This window comes from Helianthus annuus, chromosome 10 (assembly GCF_002127325.2).
Source record: "Helianthus annuus cultivar XRQ/B chromosome 10, HanXRQr2.0-SUNRISE, whole genome shotgun sequence".
NCBI classification, from domain to species: domain Eukaryota; kingdom Viridiplantae; phylum Streptophyta; class Magnoliopsida; order Asterales; family Asteraceae; genus Helianthus; species Helianthus annuus.
The window spans coordinates 6,856,608-6,875,507 of NC_035442.2; the positions used below are offsets into that span (position 1 = coordinate 6,856,608).

At 36.7% G+C, this 18,900-nt stretch overlaps 1 protein-coding gene across 1 annotated transcript; it reads left to right on the top strand.

The window, feature by feature from the left end:
- The first annotated feature begins 8,661 nt into the window (after positions 1–8,661).
- On the top strand, positions 8,662–17,198 carry LOC110883878 (caffeic acid 3-O-methyltransferase). The gene is made up of 4 exons (XM_022131535.2): positions 8,662–9,123; positions 16,166–16,476; positions 16,667–16,731; positions 16,811–17,198. The coding sequence occupies exons 1-4, from the start codon at positions 8,729–8,731 to the stop codon at positions 17,123–17,125; spliced, it is 1,086 nt and encodes a 361-aa protein (XP_021987227.1). The 5' UTR covers positions 8,662–8,728; the 3' UTR covers positions 17,126–17,198.
- The last annotated feature ends 1,702 nt before the right edge of the window (positions 17,199–18,900 follow it).

An 18,900-nucleotide genomic window follows, 5' to 3' on the forward strand; every position in this document is an offset into this window, starting at 1 on the left:
CGGAGTGTCAGGTGGGAAACAGAGGCTTCGTACGAAGCTACTGTCTTCGTACGAAGGCGTGCCTTCATACGAAGGGAGGCTTCGCATAAGTGATGCTTCTATTGTCGAAAATCGAGTGTGCTTCGCGTCTGTCTTCGGGAAATCGAATGTTCATCACTCCAACCTTAAGCTACTGATTAAACTTAAAGTCGGAGAGGTCTTTGTTTGAGTCATGGGTGAGAGTTGGGCTGTGTTGTGTGAAGTCAGTGCCTTCGTACGAAGCCAGGTGTGCCTTCGTATGAAGGCAGTGCCTTCGTACGAAGCAGGGGCTTCGCACAGAACAGTCCAGCTCGCAAACATGGCTTTTTTTGGCATTCGGAGCTGTGTTTTTGCCTGAATCGGATGAATTTTCGAGTCCTTTTCATGACGGTTTCGACACTACCTCGTCCCACTATCCAGTGAACGAAATATGTGTCGTTTTGGTCCGTTTTGTGTAAGATCCGAGTATAAAAAGGGTTTTAAAGGGTTATTACCTAGATCTAACACTTGGTGAGTGTGAAATCTGTAGATTTCTAACTTGGGAAGCCGAAGCTAGGCCCAATACACTCGGTTAAGCGTAGATCCATGTTGAAATAAGAAGATTTAATGAAAAAGATGAAGGTTTTTGCAAAAAGAATGAAGTTTAGATGAAAAAGATGAAGTTTAGGTGAAAATAGAGAAGTTTTGATGAAAACGGAGATAAACTCGCGTAAAATCGTAGTGGAAAACGTTGTGTAACATGTAAAATCAGTAATCTTACTTGAAAAATCGAAGGTCAGCAGTTCGGGAGCGAAATTGCAGCAATGAATGAAATGGAGAAGTGGCTTGGGTATTTATAGAGGAGTGGTGAGGTGTTGGTCCAAAGCTGGCTGCATTTGTTCGAAGCTGGCTGCCTTCGTACGAAGGCAGTGCCTTCGTACGAAGCTGCTGGCTTTGTTTGAAGGGGGCAGTTTTGTGTGGAAAACTTCCGTTTCGCGTGTAGGATGCTCGTTAGGTGCGTTTTGTTGCGTTAGTTAGTACAAGTACTTTAAGTATTTTAGCAAGATATTAAGTGTTGCGTGGTGTTGCGTTTTACCGTGATACATCAAGTGGTGCGAGTAGCGTTTGAGCGTTTTGAGCGATGTAATCAACACATAACATAATTAAACATGCAAACACAGAAGTAACACAAATAATATAAATAAATCCGCGTTTCGAGTTTGCCTTGAGTTTCCGTTGTGATAAGCGTTTAAGTAGAAAGCGTTTAAACGCGACAACTGCGATAAGTAAGCGATGTAAAATGCGTTTATGATATAGTTCAACCCATTGGCATTAATCGAATCTCGGAGTACAAGCGTTTACGAGATGAAACAACGGTAAGTAGGAACAACCAAAAGTTTGGGTTGTTACATGAATCGTCGTTGTGGCAAATGATGAAAAACATGATGACGATTCAATTGTTTGAATATCCATACACCGGTGAAAATATATTCCGCGTTATTGATAAAGTTATTCAAACTCACAAATTGCGAGAAAATATTTTTTTAATAACTTTTGATAACGCTTACGGTTGTTGTGTCACGTTTAAAATTAAAATATAAACTGACTTGTCATGGGTTTTTTTCTATAGCCGGTGTGTTGCACACGTCATAAATTTGGTCGTTCAAGACAATTTAAAAATCATTGAACCACAAAAGGATGCTTTTAAAAGAATGTCACGTGATATTTTTAGTAGCAACCAAAGACATAATAAATATATCAAAGGTTTGTAAAGAGGCGAACCGGCTTAGGTCCCAATTGAGATTGTCTTACAAGTAGAAACTAGCCTTATAACATGTTTGAAAAGGCTATTTTGCAAAATCAAAGTTTAATATCCTTTCATAACATTTTGGCAACTTGTGAAAAGGTTTCGACTTACCATCCTTCGAGTTAGGCAATTATTGAAACCGTTACACAAATGCTTCAAGTTTTCAATACCACAACAACCATTTCATCAGGGGTTTACTTTCCAAGTAATTCTTTGACACTTCACAAACTACATTTAATATGATTAAAATTAAGCGAGTTGTCGTTTAGAGGTAGACCATATCCAAATATGGTAGACCCAATGAAAGAAAAGCTTAGAAAATATTTTAAAGAATTACCTGCGGTTTTCACTTGTGCCTCCGTCCAAAACCATTTCTTTAATTTAATGGGAATAAGAACTTTAATTGAAAAATTGCTAACGAGTTGAATTTAAACACTTCTCGATACCCAGACTTTGGTCAAAATTTAAGCGCCTGTTTTCACGATCAACTTTCAAAAATGTTTGGGATTTATTTAACAAAAGATGGTACAACCTCACACATTCACGAGTCAACGAGAAATGTCGCTTTTGGTGAAGGTTCAATTTCGGAGGATCCGGATTTCACTATACAGAACAAATTATGGGATTAGTCGAGCCAAGGTCAATGTGGTAACACTACTAGTAGCGAACTCGGGAGGTATAGTGGCTTGAACTAGTTATAAACAATGACTCCACAAGAATTTAATAATTTTGATTTATTGTCTTGGTGGAAAAGTAAGGAAGATCAATTTCCAATCTTAGCCGTCTTAAACTAACGCGCATGTTTCAATATGTAGATTCTAATATTCTATGATGAGTGTTTGACTTGATCTTTAATGTAGTCTTCTGTTAGTCCAACTATGTAAGTTGCATTATCTTCAAAGATAATGAATGAGTCTTTATTCGTTCTAAATGGCATGATTCTTGCATGTGCTAGACGCATCCTTGACTTTAGGTGTTGTATTACTTTATCGTTTTATCTTATTTGAGATCTATTTATTTAGTTATCACTTCTAACATTTTAATATATATATATATATATATATATATATATATATAAGAGTAAATCGTAGTTTTACACCCTGAGGTTTAGGGGAGCTGACAACTTTACCCCCTATTTTGAAATTTTTGTTGTATTACGCCCCGAGTCTGGCTAATTGCATCAATGTTGGACCATGGAACTAAACTCTGTTAAAGTCAACCGTTACCCACGAACGGTGAAAGAGTAAAATGGTCCTTTCGCCTTTTTAGTTTATCTTTTTTACACCCTTACCCATATCTTCTTCTTCCTGCATCTTCCACCTCTCCTTCTTCTTCTTCTTCTTCTTCCTGCAAAACACATCAAGACAACTGGAAATCACACCATAACCGTCTGCACTCTGCAAACCGTTGTATATACACATGCATTTTTTCGTCAAATTCTTTAATCTCAACAACACAAATCACACCTTCACCGTCTGCACTCTGCAAACGTTTCTAATTAAACCCAAATTCATAAACTGTAATTCAGCGATTCAACAATCTTCAGAATTCAGTCTTAGTTTCATCGACACCGGTAACCCGGTTAAATCCATAACCATGGTTTGATAGTTAAGTGAAGATTCAAGTCTCCATTGTGGAATTTTAGCTTGATAAGGTGTATACTGAGTATACCAACCTGGGATTTCCATAATATTCCTTAAAATAACACCGGGAACGTAAGTGTATAATACCTCATATCGATAAACGATATGAATACTCTGTTTTTAGAAGCTAAATCTTTCATATGTGAAATCATCCGTGACTCACTCAACCCTTTTAACGGGCCAGTTTCATTTCCCCAATTCGAATCGATCTCAGGAGTAGTAGAGTTCTAAGAGCGTAGGAAAATGTCACTAGGTTTTAACGATTCAATTGAGATCGGTCGGGTTTGCGAATCGAATTTGCGAACATTTGTGTCTGATCTAGCAATTTTGGTGAAACTAGTGTGTGAAAAAGATGAAGAAATGTACTTTGAAGATGAACAAAGTGTAGGGGATATGTGTTGTTGATGGGTGTTGTTTCGATTGTGAGATTAGGTGGTTGGTATGTGTAAGGTGTGATATGTTTTTATCGATATTTTAAGCCCATTTTACACATTAGTCAAGGTTTAAATTTATAAAACACGATATTCTACTAATACTATACACACACTTGGGCAAGTGCACCTATCATGAGCGTAGTATAGTGTTGGTAAGATACCGAGATCATCCAAGGATACAAGAGCTTTTAGTATCGGTTTATCCTCAACGTCTAATCAATCTAAATTTTTGAGAAAAGGTTTTTAAACATGAAAATAAAAACTAAAAATGCAGAAATAAAAATCAAATAAAAACAGATAGACAAGATGAATCACTTGGATCCGACTTGTCTTTAATGTATCCTTTGATGATTTTCGCACTTTCGGACTTTTTAATAGATTATCTTAGTTATAGTAGTAGGCCCCTATTTTGAAGGTGATGTTACACTCAACCCAATGGTTTGAGTCAGCAAGGATACAATCCCAAAGGATCGGAATATTGAAAGATAATTAATTAAGTTATTAATGCGAAAAGTGGTAGGCCCCTCTTTTGAAGGTGACGTTACCCTCGGCTAAGTGGTTTGAGTCAGCAGGGATACAATCCCAAGTAGCCGGTTTAATGTATTAATAGTAGTTTACATATGAGGGGATCAAGCCATTCGCACCCCCGCCATCTAATACCAGTGGGTATTGAAGGAGGTCCTAGTAGGCTTGACCCAGGTCCTTGCAGGATCTATACACTGAACAAGGCAAGAACCTTACTAAACCATTTCCTTAACCCCCGACCAGGTCGCCAACATATCTCTATATAGACCGTAGAGATATGAATGGTGTAAATCTTTTACTTTATATAGACAGTAAAGTAATGCCAAAACACCACTGACAAATGATAAAGAAAATTCACCTTCAACATAAAAAACTAGTTATTAAAATCATTAACACAAAACCAAATAAAAAGCGCCGAAAGATTAAAAATCAAAAGTAATACATAAAAGACTTGTCTTCACCAACTGATGTAAGAGGCTTAGCCAAACATGGCCTTTGATTGGCAAGAACTCTTACGATCAATCTTGGATCCCGAGACTACTACACAGACTCTAAGGTGGATGATGGATGATGGTGGTGGATGTGGGTGTTGTAGTGATGGTGGAGCGGTGGCAAAGTGGGAGAGTAGTGGTTTGCCAAGGGATGCCTTTGAAGGGAGCCAAACACCCCTATTTATAGCCTGAACAGAAGCCCGGCCACGGCCCCATGTCCAGCGGACATGCCCCCGTGGCCATCCTTTTCTCTTCCTTCATTAAATGCTTTTGTCAGCATAGGGCTCCACACGGCCCCGTGGGCAGAAGCGTATCTGTACTACCAAGATTTTGCAAGATTCTGCGTATCTTAGCGTTGACCACGCCCCGTGCTGAGCTAGGCATGCCCCCGTGGTAGGCGTAGAAGCTTCCACAACTTTGTCTTTTCTGCAGGTGGCTGACCACGCCCCCGTGTCCAGTGGGCACGACCCGTGGTCAGTCTTCTGTTTCTTATTTTTGCCTTTGGGGACGCTGCCGAGGGGTCGGGCATGTCACGTTTATTTCTTTTCTTTGTATTTATGTTGGTTTTGGCTGTATATTTGTTCCTTATGCTTATTTAAGCTCATTTGGTCCTGTAAATTCAAAAGGAAGACAAAAACACGCTTTTTCCAACATTAGTACTAAAAAAGAGTTAGTTTTATGCCTCATTTGATGTAATTTATATGTTACATTTTGCATACATCAGTGGTTGATAAGGGATCTCTTTGCTAGTTATCGAGCTCGATCCATTGTGGTTGATGAATGAAGGTGAAAAGATGGAATGTGGGATAAAATTAGGGTTCTTAAATTAATAGGAGGGTAAATCGGTAATTACAAAATAAACTAACGTTCTTATTGACAGCAAGATGACAGAAGGGGCAACATTGATGCAATTGGCCAAACTCGGGTGTCATACAACAAAAATTTCAAAATAGGGGGTAAAGTTGTCAGCGCCCCCGAACCCCAGGGTGTAAAACTGCAGTTTACTCTCTCTCTCTTTCTCTTTATATATATATATATATATATATATATATATATATATATATATACATGATAAAATGAAAACTCACTTGAGTTGAAAAAACTCAAGAAACCTTTGTAAAAACCCTATGTAACATTTTTATATTTATATAGGAAATGTAACATACATATATTTGAACATTTATTTGTAAAAAAAAACAAAAAAGCACCAAGTAGTTTTTTTTTAAATGTAAAAAATTCCATGTTACATAATATATATGTCCAAAAAAATGTAACATAAAGATTTTGAACATTTAAAAAAACTAGTCGCACTTTTTGCATTCTTTTATATAAAATGTTCAAAAATATGTATGTCATATTCTCTGTTTTTTTAGAAAAAATAAAATAAAATATTAAATAGGGTTTTCTTAAGTCTTTTTCAACTCATGTGAGTTTTCTTTCTATACTTCACACACACACACACACACACACACATATATATATATATATATGTATCTATCTAGGGGGCTGCTAGAATGAAAACCACCCCGAGTTGTAAGAACCGCGAGAACTACACCCCACGGAGCGCCGTTCGCCGTGATTTTTTTTTTACAAGTAGATGTGTGCATTATAAACACGGCCGTAAAAAATCACGGCGAACGGCGCTCCGTTGGGTGTACTTTTTTACACCTCAAGTTTGGTGTTTTTTAATTTTTTTTCTTTTTTCTTTTTTTTTCACCAAACTTGAGGTGTAAAAAAGTACACCCCACGGAGCGCCGTTCGCCGTGATTTTTTACGGCCGTGTTTATAATGCACACATCTACTTGTAAAAAAAAAAAATCGCGGCGAACGGCGCTTCGTGGGGTGTAGTTCTCGCGGTTCTTACAACTCGAGGTGGTTCTCATTCTAGCGGCTCCCTATCTATATATATATATATATATGTATATATATATATATATATATATATATATATATATATATATATATATATATACATAGGGTGAGGTTCTTGTAAAAAAACTTTTTTCGTGAGAAGTGTGAGACGACGTAGAAATTGACATGTAGGCATCATGTTTTGGACTTAGACATGATGTTTTGGGTTGTTTTGGCAATAAAAAAAAACACTAAACATAAAAATTTAGAACACAATGCAATGTATTAATGGCATGAAATTTAAAAAACAACAAAAACACACTGTTTAAAACACACTACTTAACGTTCTTGACATAATGTTTTAATTTTTAAGCCTAGAATTCTTTGCATTGTGTCTTAAATTGTTATGCTTGGTATTTTTCTTGCCAATACAACTCAAAACATTATACCCATATATATATTTCTCAGATGTAAAGTGGAGTCGTGTAGTAGACACAATCATGGTCCAGATGTAAAAAGTGGCTAGGATATTTCTCAGAAGAATTATTTAAAACCAGGAATGAAAATATTTCTCGGATCACCTCACACTTTTCAATTCCAATGGTGTATTTATACAATGCATTTTAATGAAGAAGGATGTATTTTTTTTTTTTTGGGTAAAAAGAAAGGAGGAGGAGGGAGGGATGTATTTTTATTATTTATTTGAAAAGCAATTCGGTTTTTATCTTTGTTTTGTGTTACATGATCTCACCCAAATCAACCCGACCCGAATCGAATAATATAATATCTAGCGATAGAAAATCCCTCAATTTCCAAGTTAGTAAAAAAAAATTTATTGATCTACCACCAATGAAAATAACATGTAAACAAATACATGGTGGTGTGTAAGTGTCACCCGGTCCTTTCGTGATCATAAGTCACCAGCCAGCTACTGTTAACCACTCCTTTTTATATGCGTTCATTTGGCTAGTTTTGCTACCAACCACAATTGACATGATATCGCATTTTTAATTCGCTACCTAAAACAGATGTGGTTATTGTTTATATCCATCTTCCTTAATTGTTTTATAAAAAAAGACCTTTAATTTATTAACTGTTACATTTATTAAAGGTATGGTTATTGTTTATATCCATCTTCCTTAATTGTTTTATAAAAAAAGACCTTTAATTTATTAACTGTTACATTTATTAAAGGTGTGGTTATTGTTTATATCCATCTTCCTTAGTTGTTTTATAAAAAAAGACCTTTAATTTATTAACTGTTACATTTATTAAAGGTGTGGTTATTGTTTATATCCATCTTTCTTAATTGTTTTATAAAAAAAGACCTTTAATTTATTAACTGTTACATTTATTAAAAAAAGACCTTACATTACTATGTTTATATATATTTATAATCTAACTAATTATATTTTGAATTTTTATTGTTATTAATGTTCATGTAATTTAACAAAATAAAGTTGGCATGTCATAAACCAAACACCATTTTTCTTCGTGATATCTAGTAGTATTGTTCATGGTGCGCTTTGAAAGGTTTTTAAGCCAAACCGTTAGTAATTATTTTAAATCATCCTAAATCAAACAAAACCGCTAACATTAAAACCAAACCAGACCAAATCGTTGCTAATAGTTTGATTTTGATTTAATTTCACTATTTAATCTAGTGGGATACAAAGGATTATAAGCTAATAATGATTTGATTTCACTATTTAAATTTAGTGGGATACAAAGGATTACAAGCTATTAGTGGGATACACAGGATTGTAAGCTAATAATGATTTGATTTCACTATTTAAATTTAGTGGTATACAAAGGATTATAAGCTTATAACCATTAATTAAATTAGGGTTTTTGGAGAGATGGCCCATTCTTAAAGTTCATCCAAGCCGTTGGTTCAATAACATCATGTTTTGAGTGGTATATACTATATATAACACCATTGAAAACAAACTAAGTTTCACCACATCATTTGGTTCAGTCATGGACTCTTACAAGATGATTGAAGAAGAGGAAGGGCTACTTAGAGTGAATCAAATAAACGGGGGAATAGTTCTGCCTATGGTCATTAAAACCGCTATCGAACTAGATCTCTTTGAGATCATGGCAAAGACTCCTGGTAGCAACTTCTCTTGTTTTGATCTTGCTTCTAGCCTTCCAAAACAAACCCACGAAACACCGGCGTTAATTGAACGAATTCTTCGGTTTCTCGCTAGCCATTCGGTTCTTACATCAACTGTAGTAAAGGATGAACATGGAGATTCTAGGAACTTATATGGCATGACAGCAATGTCCAATAATTATGTCCGAAAACAAGATGGAACGTCTCATGCTTCATCAGTTCTCCTTCTCTACGATAAAGTACTTGTTGATTGTTGGTTAGTTATCTATACTTCTTATATATATCTAGCTGCATAACATGTTAAACAAGTCGTTTTTAGCATGAGTAGTTATTTTTATAAATATTTAATGCGTTATGATTTATAAAAACTAGCTATTACTATATCAATCTAGATTCATATATAACTTTGTTTTGAAGGGTGTAATCATAAGATATCAAACATGTTTGATAAATTGCTATTAAAATTTGTTTTCGAGTAAACAAAATCTTTTTTAGAAGTACAAACGTATAGAAATTATCATTTAGACTATAAGATTATCTTCAATCCTAAGGATGTCCTTAGGTATCCTAAAGTGCTTAGTCAGCTCCCACAACATATCCTTACAAATTCATACAAATCCTTAAAATCCCTAATTTCACCTCCAACCATACTAACATCCTTATATATTTTGGTCTTTTCCAAGTCATCACCTCTTTTCTCTTAAAATTTTATTACTTACTTTATTAAAATGCATTTAAAATATTGAATGATTAAATAGTGATATAAGTAAGTTATTTCTTAAGTAAAAAGTAAACTAAGTTTAGAAAAACATAGAAATGTGCATTTGGTGCGGATGTTAAATAATTTGCTTATAATGTTTGGTAAACACAGAAAGTTGGCAAAATTCATTCTCTTATTTGTTGCATGTTCTAAATTTTTATTTCATAAATAAATTACCCATGCAAAAAGCTGAACAATTTGCATATCTTAAATTCATTTCATAAATCACCCATGCAAGAACAATATTAATTACACACAAATGGGTGGTTCTGCTGGTGACACGATGATACTCTAGTGGTCCCTCAGTGATCCAGATTTGCCGTTCAAAAAAAAAAAAAAATTACACACAAATGGGGTAATTGTGGTTGAAAAAAACAAGGAAATAGCACCATAACCAACACAACCTGTTTTTGGAACGGCTATTTTCCCTTTGCCGCCCCTTTCCTCCAATCAATGGGAGACACTATTCCCGCCGACCATTGGTTTTGTTGTATTTAGGTAATATAATGCAATGTAATGTAGTATAAGATAATAAAATTTTAAGTTTTATATTTATATTTATATATATTATGCGTTATACATGCATATAAATATTTGAGAAATAATGATACATACAAATAAAAAAGAGTTCAATAATAAAAGGTTCAAGCGTAACACTTCTTACCGACCGAATTTACGATTTATTTAGATAGGTTTTATTAGAGAATAATTCTAACGTGATAATTCTCATTAACAGATTTGAGAGATATATACAATACAATGAGAGCTAATCAAGGAGAAAATAAAGGTTTACAATAATTACAAATATTGAGAAATATTATTTCCTAATACCCCCCTTCAATCGGATAGGTGGAGGGCCGACACGAAGCAAGTTGCGAAACCGTTCAAACAATGGTCGTGAGAGACTTTTGGTGAATATGTCGGCCACCTGAAGATTGGTAGAGATGAATTTGGTTTGGAGTTGGCCGGATGATACGAGCTCTCGAACAAAATGATAATCAATATCGATATGCTTAGCACGTTTGTGAGAAACAGGATTTTGACTAAGAAAAATAGCACTGCGATTGTCACATAAGAGAGTAGGTCGCCCATGGGGTAAAGCATGTAACTCACGAAGTAAGTGAGTGACCCAAATGATTTCAGCTGCTGTATTTGCCATAGCCCTATATTCAGATTCACAGCTAGACCGTGAAACGGTCGGTTGTTTTTTGGCACTCCATGAGACAAGATTCCCTCCCAGATAGATAGAATACCCATATGTAGAGCGTCGTGTCTCAATGCAACGAGCCCAATCTGCATCCGAATAGCCCACAAGAGTTGTGGCTTGAGGTTTAGAGAACGTGAGCCCATAAGATAACGTACCTTTAACATAGCGTAGAATACGTTTGACAAGTTGATAGTGGGATGTAGTGGGTGAGTGCAGAAATTGACTCGCTTGATTCACAGCATATGCAAGATCTGGTCTAGTAATTGTCAAATACTGCAAAGCACCTACCAATGAGCGATAAAGAGTGGGATCATGAAAAGGTGTTCCTGGAGTGATAAAGGAGTCAGTTGTAGCAAGCGGGGTGGAAACCGGTTTAGAATCTCTAAGACCTGCCCGAGCCAGGATATCATAGGCATATTTAGATTGACATAGAAAAAGCCCGTTCTCAGTGTAGGTCAGTTCTAAACCAAGAAAGTAACTCAAACGGCCCAAGTCTTTTGTCGCAAACTCATCATGAAGACTGGAGATGAACTTGCCCATGATGTCTTCATTATTACCCGTGAGAATAAGGTCATCCACATAAACAAGCAGGTACATGACACAATAGTTGCGTTTAAAAACAAAGAGTGATGTGTCAGATTTGCTACAAAGAAAACCCTGATTCAAAAGGAAAGAACTCAACCTGTGAAACCAAGCACGTGGTGCTTGTTTGAGACCATAAAGTGCCTTGTGAAGACGACACACATGACTAGGATGCGTGTTATCAATATAGCCCGGTGGTTGTTCCATGTAAACAACTTCATTAAGATTGCCGTTTAGAAACGCATTTTTTACATCTAGCTGATGAAGCGGCCAATTGTTGATGGTAGCTAAAGCCAGAACAATGCGTACCGTGGATGCTTTGACAACAGGACTAAAGGTGTGGTTGTAGTCAAGACCCGGTATTTGAGTGAAACCTTGAGCGACTAATCGTGCTTTAAAGCGCTCAACCGAACCATCTGAGTTGTATTTCGTACGATACACCCACTTAGAGCCAACAACATTCATATTATCTGGACGTGGAACAAGAGTCCAAGTGTTGTTTTTGTTCAAGGCATCCATTTCTTCATTCATTGCCTTAACCCAGTTGGAATGTTTAGAAGCCGTTTTATACCCCTTAGGATCTTTAGCTGAAAAAAGAGCTGTATGAAGTAAGCTGTGTCCCAGAAAAGCTAGATCAGCAGAGTGTTTTGGCTTAAAAATACCAGATTTTGAGCGGGTTTGCATAGGATGAGTTGGTATAGGTTCGTTTGGTGGTTGAGGATGTGGTACGGTTGAGGTAGAAGAGTGAGATGAGGTTGGGTCTGGCTGGTTGGTAGAGACGTGTGGGACTGGTTGATTGGTCACGAAGGTGACTTGGCCTGGGGTACTGGGTTGGGTAACGGAGGTAGTAGAGCTTGGTAAGTTGGGTTGGGTATGTGGTGCGGAAGTGGAGCTGGTTACGGGGTTGGTATGGTCTGGACACAAGGAACAAGGAGTAGGGAAAATAGGTTTATGGGTTTGGTTATTGGTTTTGAGTATGTGGTTTGATGATGTGGAGTGGGTATTAGCAGTGGGTAAAATTTCATCAAAATTTGCAAATAGTAAAGAGGATTCATTAACTTGTGGGATATTGCCACTAAAGGGAAAAACTGCTTCATCAAACTGTGCATGACGAGTAACATAAATTCTTGATGTAGATGGGTTTAAGCAACGAAAACCTTTATATTGTGGGCAATAACCAAGAAAGATACATGAGTCACTTCGTGGTGATAGCTTGTTTGGTGCATAATCCCGCAAATATGGAAAAACTCGACAACCAAAAATTTTGAAGTTTGTATAAGATGGTACCTGATGAAAAAGCAACTCAAATGGTGATTTATTATCAAGCAAGGGAGTCGGTATTCTATTAATAATATAGGTAGCCGATATGAAGGCATCGCTCCAATATTGTGCCGGTGCATGAGCATTAAAGAGCATAGCAAGCCCAGTTTCTGTAATATGTCTATGTTTACGTTCTGCTCTTCCGTTTTGCTCCGGTGTATATGGGCATGATAGGCGATGAAAAATGCCTTTCTCAAGAAACAAATCGCGAACGCGATGATTGGTAAATTCAGTGCCTCCATCACTTTGAAAAATCTTGACCATGGTGGAAAACTGATTATGAACGAAGGACAAGAATATTTTGAGGACATTATAAAATTCTGATTTAGCCTTTAATGGATAAAACCAAGTAAACCGGGAAAAATCATCCACAAAAATAGCATAATATAAATAACCATCAGTTGAAGGTAAAGGAGCCGGTCCCCAAAGATCACAATGTATAAGATCCAAAACATGAGAGGCACGCTTATTATTATGCGTAAAAGGTAAATGTTTTGCCTTAGACAATTGACAAGAGGTGCATATACCCGGTTTAGGCAATAAAGACGTAACAGATAAATGCCCCAACTTATTTAATAAAGAAATAATGTCATGTGACACATGACCTAGACGAGCGTGCCATTGTTCATAAGAAGCACGTAAATGAGGGGATTTGACTTCTGCCATGAATGCCTTTTGACCGTGATCAAGAACATAGAGACCGTTGTCGCATCTTCCCTTAGCTAATACTTCCTTAGTTTTCCTGTCCTGGATATGAAAATAACTATTAGAAAATAAAACATCAACAGGATTATCATTTGTGAGCTTGCTAACTGAGAGGAGATTCTTTGTTAAATGAGGCACTACAAGAACATCCAGTAATGGTAATTTGGGTGAAATAGATGTGTTGCCGACACGAATAACAGGAAGGGATTTACCATTCCCGAAAACAACACGTTCATTACCGGAATATGGGGCCGAGCTATTCAATGTAGTGTCTGGAGGAACCATATGGGTAGTTGCACCGGTATCAGAGGTCCAATCTGGCTGATTCGGATTAAGAGTACAACTTGCATGAAAGGCTTGTGCAAGATTTGCATCGATGGATGGACGTTGTTGAGCATAGGTGGCAAGACTTGGACAGGAAGATGCATAATGCCCCTCCTTTCTACACAGCTGACAATGAGGAGGCCGACGACCACGACCCCGACCACCATTATTTCGAGATCTGCCATTATATCCACGAGACTGATTTCCACCATTATTGTGATAATTAGTGCGAGACTGATTGCTACGAGTTTGTTGCGAAGTAAAAGCAACCGGTGGAGGGTGGGAGGTATGTATTGATTGCATGAATAGTTCATGATTTTCTGCTTGAGCAACAAGATCCTGAAACTTTGGCGGGGGAGTAATGGCACGACGAGCAATAGAAAAATTCTCAAAAGTGGAGCCAAGACCACATAAAAACCAATGACATTTATTGTGTTCTGCTACAGGGTAACCGATAGCTGCAAGCTGATTACACAGTCCTTTAAATTTTCTGCCAAATTCTGAGACAGAAGAATTACCTTTCTGTAGTTTACGAAGAGAATCTTCGAGGGTATGCATTTGTTCAAGAGAGTTTGGCTGGTAGGCTGTGGCAAGAGCATTCCAGACCTTTGCAGCAGATGTGAGACCAAGAATCTCAGCCATAGATTCTTCGGTCAAGGAAGCTTGAAGGAGGAGACGGACTTTTTTATCGTCAGATTTCCAAGAAGCTGCGTTGGGATTCGGAGTTTGTTTTCCATCTGCATCAATTGTAGCCGATGGTTCAGGAATGGATCCATCAATGTGTCCGCAAAGATCTGGAAAAGAAAGAATGGTTTCCATCTGGTTTTTCCATTGAAGATAGTTTGAGGAGGATAGCTTGATAGAAATCATATGAAGAAGGGTTTGTAGCGGAATTGAGGAATCGGAGGAGGATGAAGACCTGTCACCAGCCATCGAAGAAAAAAAAAAAAAAAAAAACTGGAGAAGGGGGCTGCGATGAGGAGGAAGCGGCAGTGGTAAGGTGGTGTTTGGGAGGCCCAGGATTTTAGGCTGATACCATATTAGAGAATAATTCTAACGTGATAATTCTCATTAACAGATTTGAGAGATATATACAATACAATGAGAGCTAATCAAGGAGAAAATAAAGGTTTACAATAATTACAAATATTGAGAAATATTATTTCCTAATAGGTTTAAACAAGCCAGGTTAAAGCTCTCTTCGATAAGATGACTCAAGTTTAAGTTTAGTCACTTGTCTCGTCTCATTTACATCATATTATCAATCAGTGTTTCTTTTTATTTCAACTTCTAGATTTAAGACAAATAGAAGGTCGTTAATAACCTAACATAGACCAAAGGGTCTTCGGTCTAAGAGCATTTACAATGAATTCTCTTACTCTATCTCTATAATTACACTAAAAACACTATCTTTTCTTTCTCTTTTTCAATTAAATAATATTTTTTATACTTTTATCATTACCTTTTCTCTCTGCTCCACTCACAATCACTTTCAAAAAAAAAAAAAAATTATAGAGGAGAACAATATCTCCTCCAAATTTACTGGCGAACAGTAACTTTTTTTTCTCTCTCATCCACTCACAACCATTTACAACTACCCTAAAAAAATAGAGGTTACACTCACATAAAAATAGAGGATTTATTGTGAATGCTCAAACACTATCAAAATGTGTAAAATTGTGTCTTTTCTGAGATTGAGAGTTTGAGTTTCGTGATTAATAATGATATAGAATTAAAAGTACATTAAATGGCTCTAAAAAATAAATAAAAAAGGACCTAAAATAGTTTTACTATAATAGTGGCGAAGTTTGAGATTTTTGACCAAGGACGAAAAGCTACATACCCAAAAATTTCTATAAAACCGGAGGGTCGAAAACGTATATACCCAAAAAATTGTATACGAAAACTACATATTCTCCACTACTGATCGAAAAGTTCGGGGGATCGGCCGCCCCTCCCGTCCCCACTATGCTTCGCCCATGACTATAATTACATTTCTTTTTACCAACTGCTCTAATATCATTACATACAAATGCATAAAAAATGGAAAAAAGAAAACATATTTAATGTAATCACAACAAAAAAGATGAAAGTGTTATGCTTTTGATGAATATCACCTAAAGCATCATGATTACAACTCTATTATTGATACACCTAATATCAATAATGTAGCCCATACCTTTGATTTTACTCGTATACGGTATACCTAATATCAATAATGTTATTTAGATTAACACTGATTTAAATATACACTATACGTAAACTGTAAATAGCATTGTATACTTTAAAACTTTTAATTTGTTTGATAACTTTCTTATATAATTTTTTATATATATTTTTATCGATTTAACCCTTCATTAGTGAAATTGTTTTATCATTGACCAAGTTTATTTGGGGTAGGCATCACCTAAAAGATGCAGTTATTGAGGGAGGGGTCACATTTGACAAGGCTCATGGGGTGAATGCATTTGAGTATCCTGCAAAAGACAATAGATTCAATAGTTTATTCAACAAGTGCATGTATAACAACACAAGAATAGTGATGAAGATGATCCTTGAAAAGTACAAGGGTTTTGAAGGGGTCAAAGAGTTGATTGATGTAGGTGGTGGTTTAGGTGCTAACCTTGAGCTTATTGTTTCTAAGTACCCTAGTATTAAGGGGACCAACTTTGATCTACCTCATGTCATTAAGGATGCACCTCCTTACCCAGGTATATCTTCAATTTCATAAACACAGATTCATTGGAAATATTTGAACCATATTGATAATCCACCGAAATGAAATGTGAACTATTCAACCACCGACTCATGAAAAGCAAACCGTTTGGATCTCAAACCATCCAAACCGGTAAAGGACCAAGACTCTTAAGTTGATGATTGTTGTTTGATGTTCTTGACTAGGTGTGGAGCATGTCGGAGGAGATATGTTCCAAAGCGTTCCTAAAGGAGATGTTATTTTCATGAAGGTTGGTACATCAATTTTTCTAACATTATATTTGTTTAAATAATATTTTTTCCATTAAGTATTTTTTCCTTTTCTTTTAGTGGATATTACACGACTGGGGTGACAATTATTGCATCAAGCTTCTAAAGAACTGTTGGGCGGCATTGCCGGATTGTGGTAGGGTGGTGGTGGTGGAAGCAATCATTCCGGACCAGGAAAGTGATTCTAGTTGTAGTGATGAAGTTAGTAAGACCGTCATCGGTGGTGATATGATCATGTTGATTGCTAACCCTGGCGGCAAAGAGCGAACCGCAAAAGAATACAACGTTTTGGCCAAAGAGGCTGGATTCACTTCTATGGAAATTGTTTGCCGGGTCTCTATGTTTTGGATCATGGAATTCTACAAGAATAATTAACTTAGGTATTGAATGTAATTAACGTGTACCAGGAATTGACGTTATAGGGCTTTATATTCAATTTCTCTCTATATGATAACAAGTTAACAACAAAAAATTAAACATCATTTAGTTATATGCTTCACGCATTATATATATATATACATATATATATATGTGTATATATATATATATATATATATATATATATATATATATATATATATTGTTCCCAGTAAGTCTAACCAACTCTTAACTCAATCTCCACCATTGGATTTAGCTGAAATCTCAGCCACTTAAACTCGCAAAAATAACTGTTGTAGTAGCAGTTCAGGGCAGTTCCTTACGGTTTCCCTCACCTGGTGGTCTCCACCATTCCCTGCCCATTATCTACAAAACAACTAAACCTCCTTCAGTTCGCCGTCGGTTGTCTTAGGTCTCCTCCTCATCCATAAAACCGTCACCCCAACCCACAACGTACATCCCCAAATCAAAACGCAAAAGTGGAGAGATCAGTCCTCTTCCCCCTCAGACGTGGTATTGTAGGTCCACTTGGAGGATCAAGATTAAACCTACTTCCTTGTTTTATAACATACTAACGAGTGTATAATCCACGTAAGTTTGCAAACCAAAGCAAAGAAGAACAAACACAAAGTAACCAAAGCTTCACAGGCTTTGATTAAGTGAAGAGAATCAGTACACACATACACACAGTGTTTACAACTTTCACAGGGACTCTCTTAACTGAATAAGAAACAGGTAACTCCTTATATAGGCCCAATACCCAATAACACTACGAAGAGTATTACTGGGCCACGAACAATCAACTGGCCCATGGAGAGTGAGAGTCTTCGTAGACATTACAGACGAACAATTCTCTTCCACGTACCATAAGTCTTCGTGGAGAACATTGTTATGAATCCCATTGTTCGTGAACAGTGTATCCCACGAAGATTCAAGACCCTTCGTGGGGAACCTACATAAGACAGGAACTTGTAACAGTATATAGAGAGAGCCAAACACAAAACTAACAACTAACAGTTGCATATTGCAAACTGTTTTACATCATTAACAAAAGACACGCCGCGCTAAGTCAAGATAGGAGGATATCTTGACTTGGCCGACTCGACCAAAACTATACAGACCATAAACAAAGAGCGTACAAATTACAACGTAACAAGAACAAGCTACAGACACAAAAGTGCACCAACAAACTCCTCCTTGTCTGTTGCTTGGTCTTCGGTCTTCATCCCTTAGTGGCCTGTCTCGGACCACCAGCTTCCCACGTGAATACTCTGATAGTAACAGAAACAGGAAACGAGTTGAAAGCGTAGAGCCTGACTTGCATTCTTATCTTGGTAGTCTTCACGTTTCACAAACAGGGAGTGTATCAACAAACTCCCTCTTGAATGATGCTCGTGAATCTTTTGATCTTCAATACATCAGATCCTTTCGGTGTTGATGATTGGTCAGCTGCAACTCGATCATCTTGATCCTTTGATTGCATCCATGTCGTGTCTTCATTCTAAAGCTTGTCTTCTAACACGTTCTCTTTGCCTTTAGCTGGTTCAAATGTTGCATCTGCACATACAAGAAAGCTAAACATATAATGACAACAACGGCTTGGAATATAGTTAAAATGACACACATGTGACCAACTCTCAATCAACTACCGACCGACGACAGTTTGAAAGTTGTAAAAATTTGAACAATTTTAGATGTTAACTTTCAAAACTTGTTAAATTTCGACTGTTTATGAAGGTGCAATTGTTTTCTGGCTTACAATCAAGTTTTAG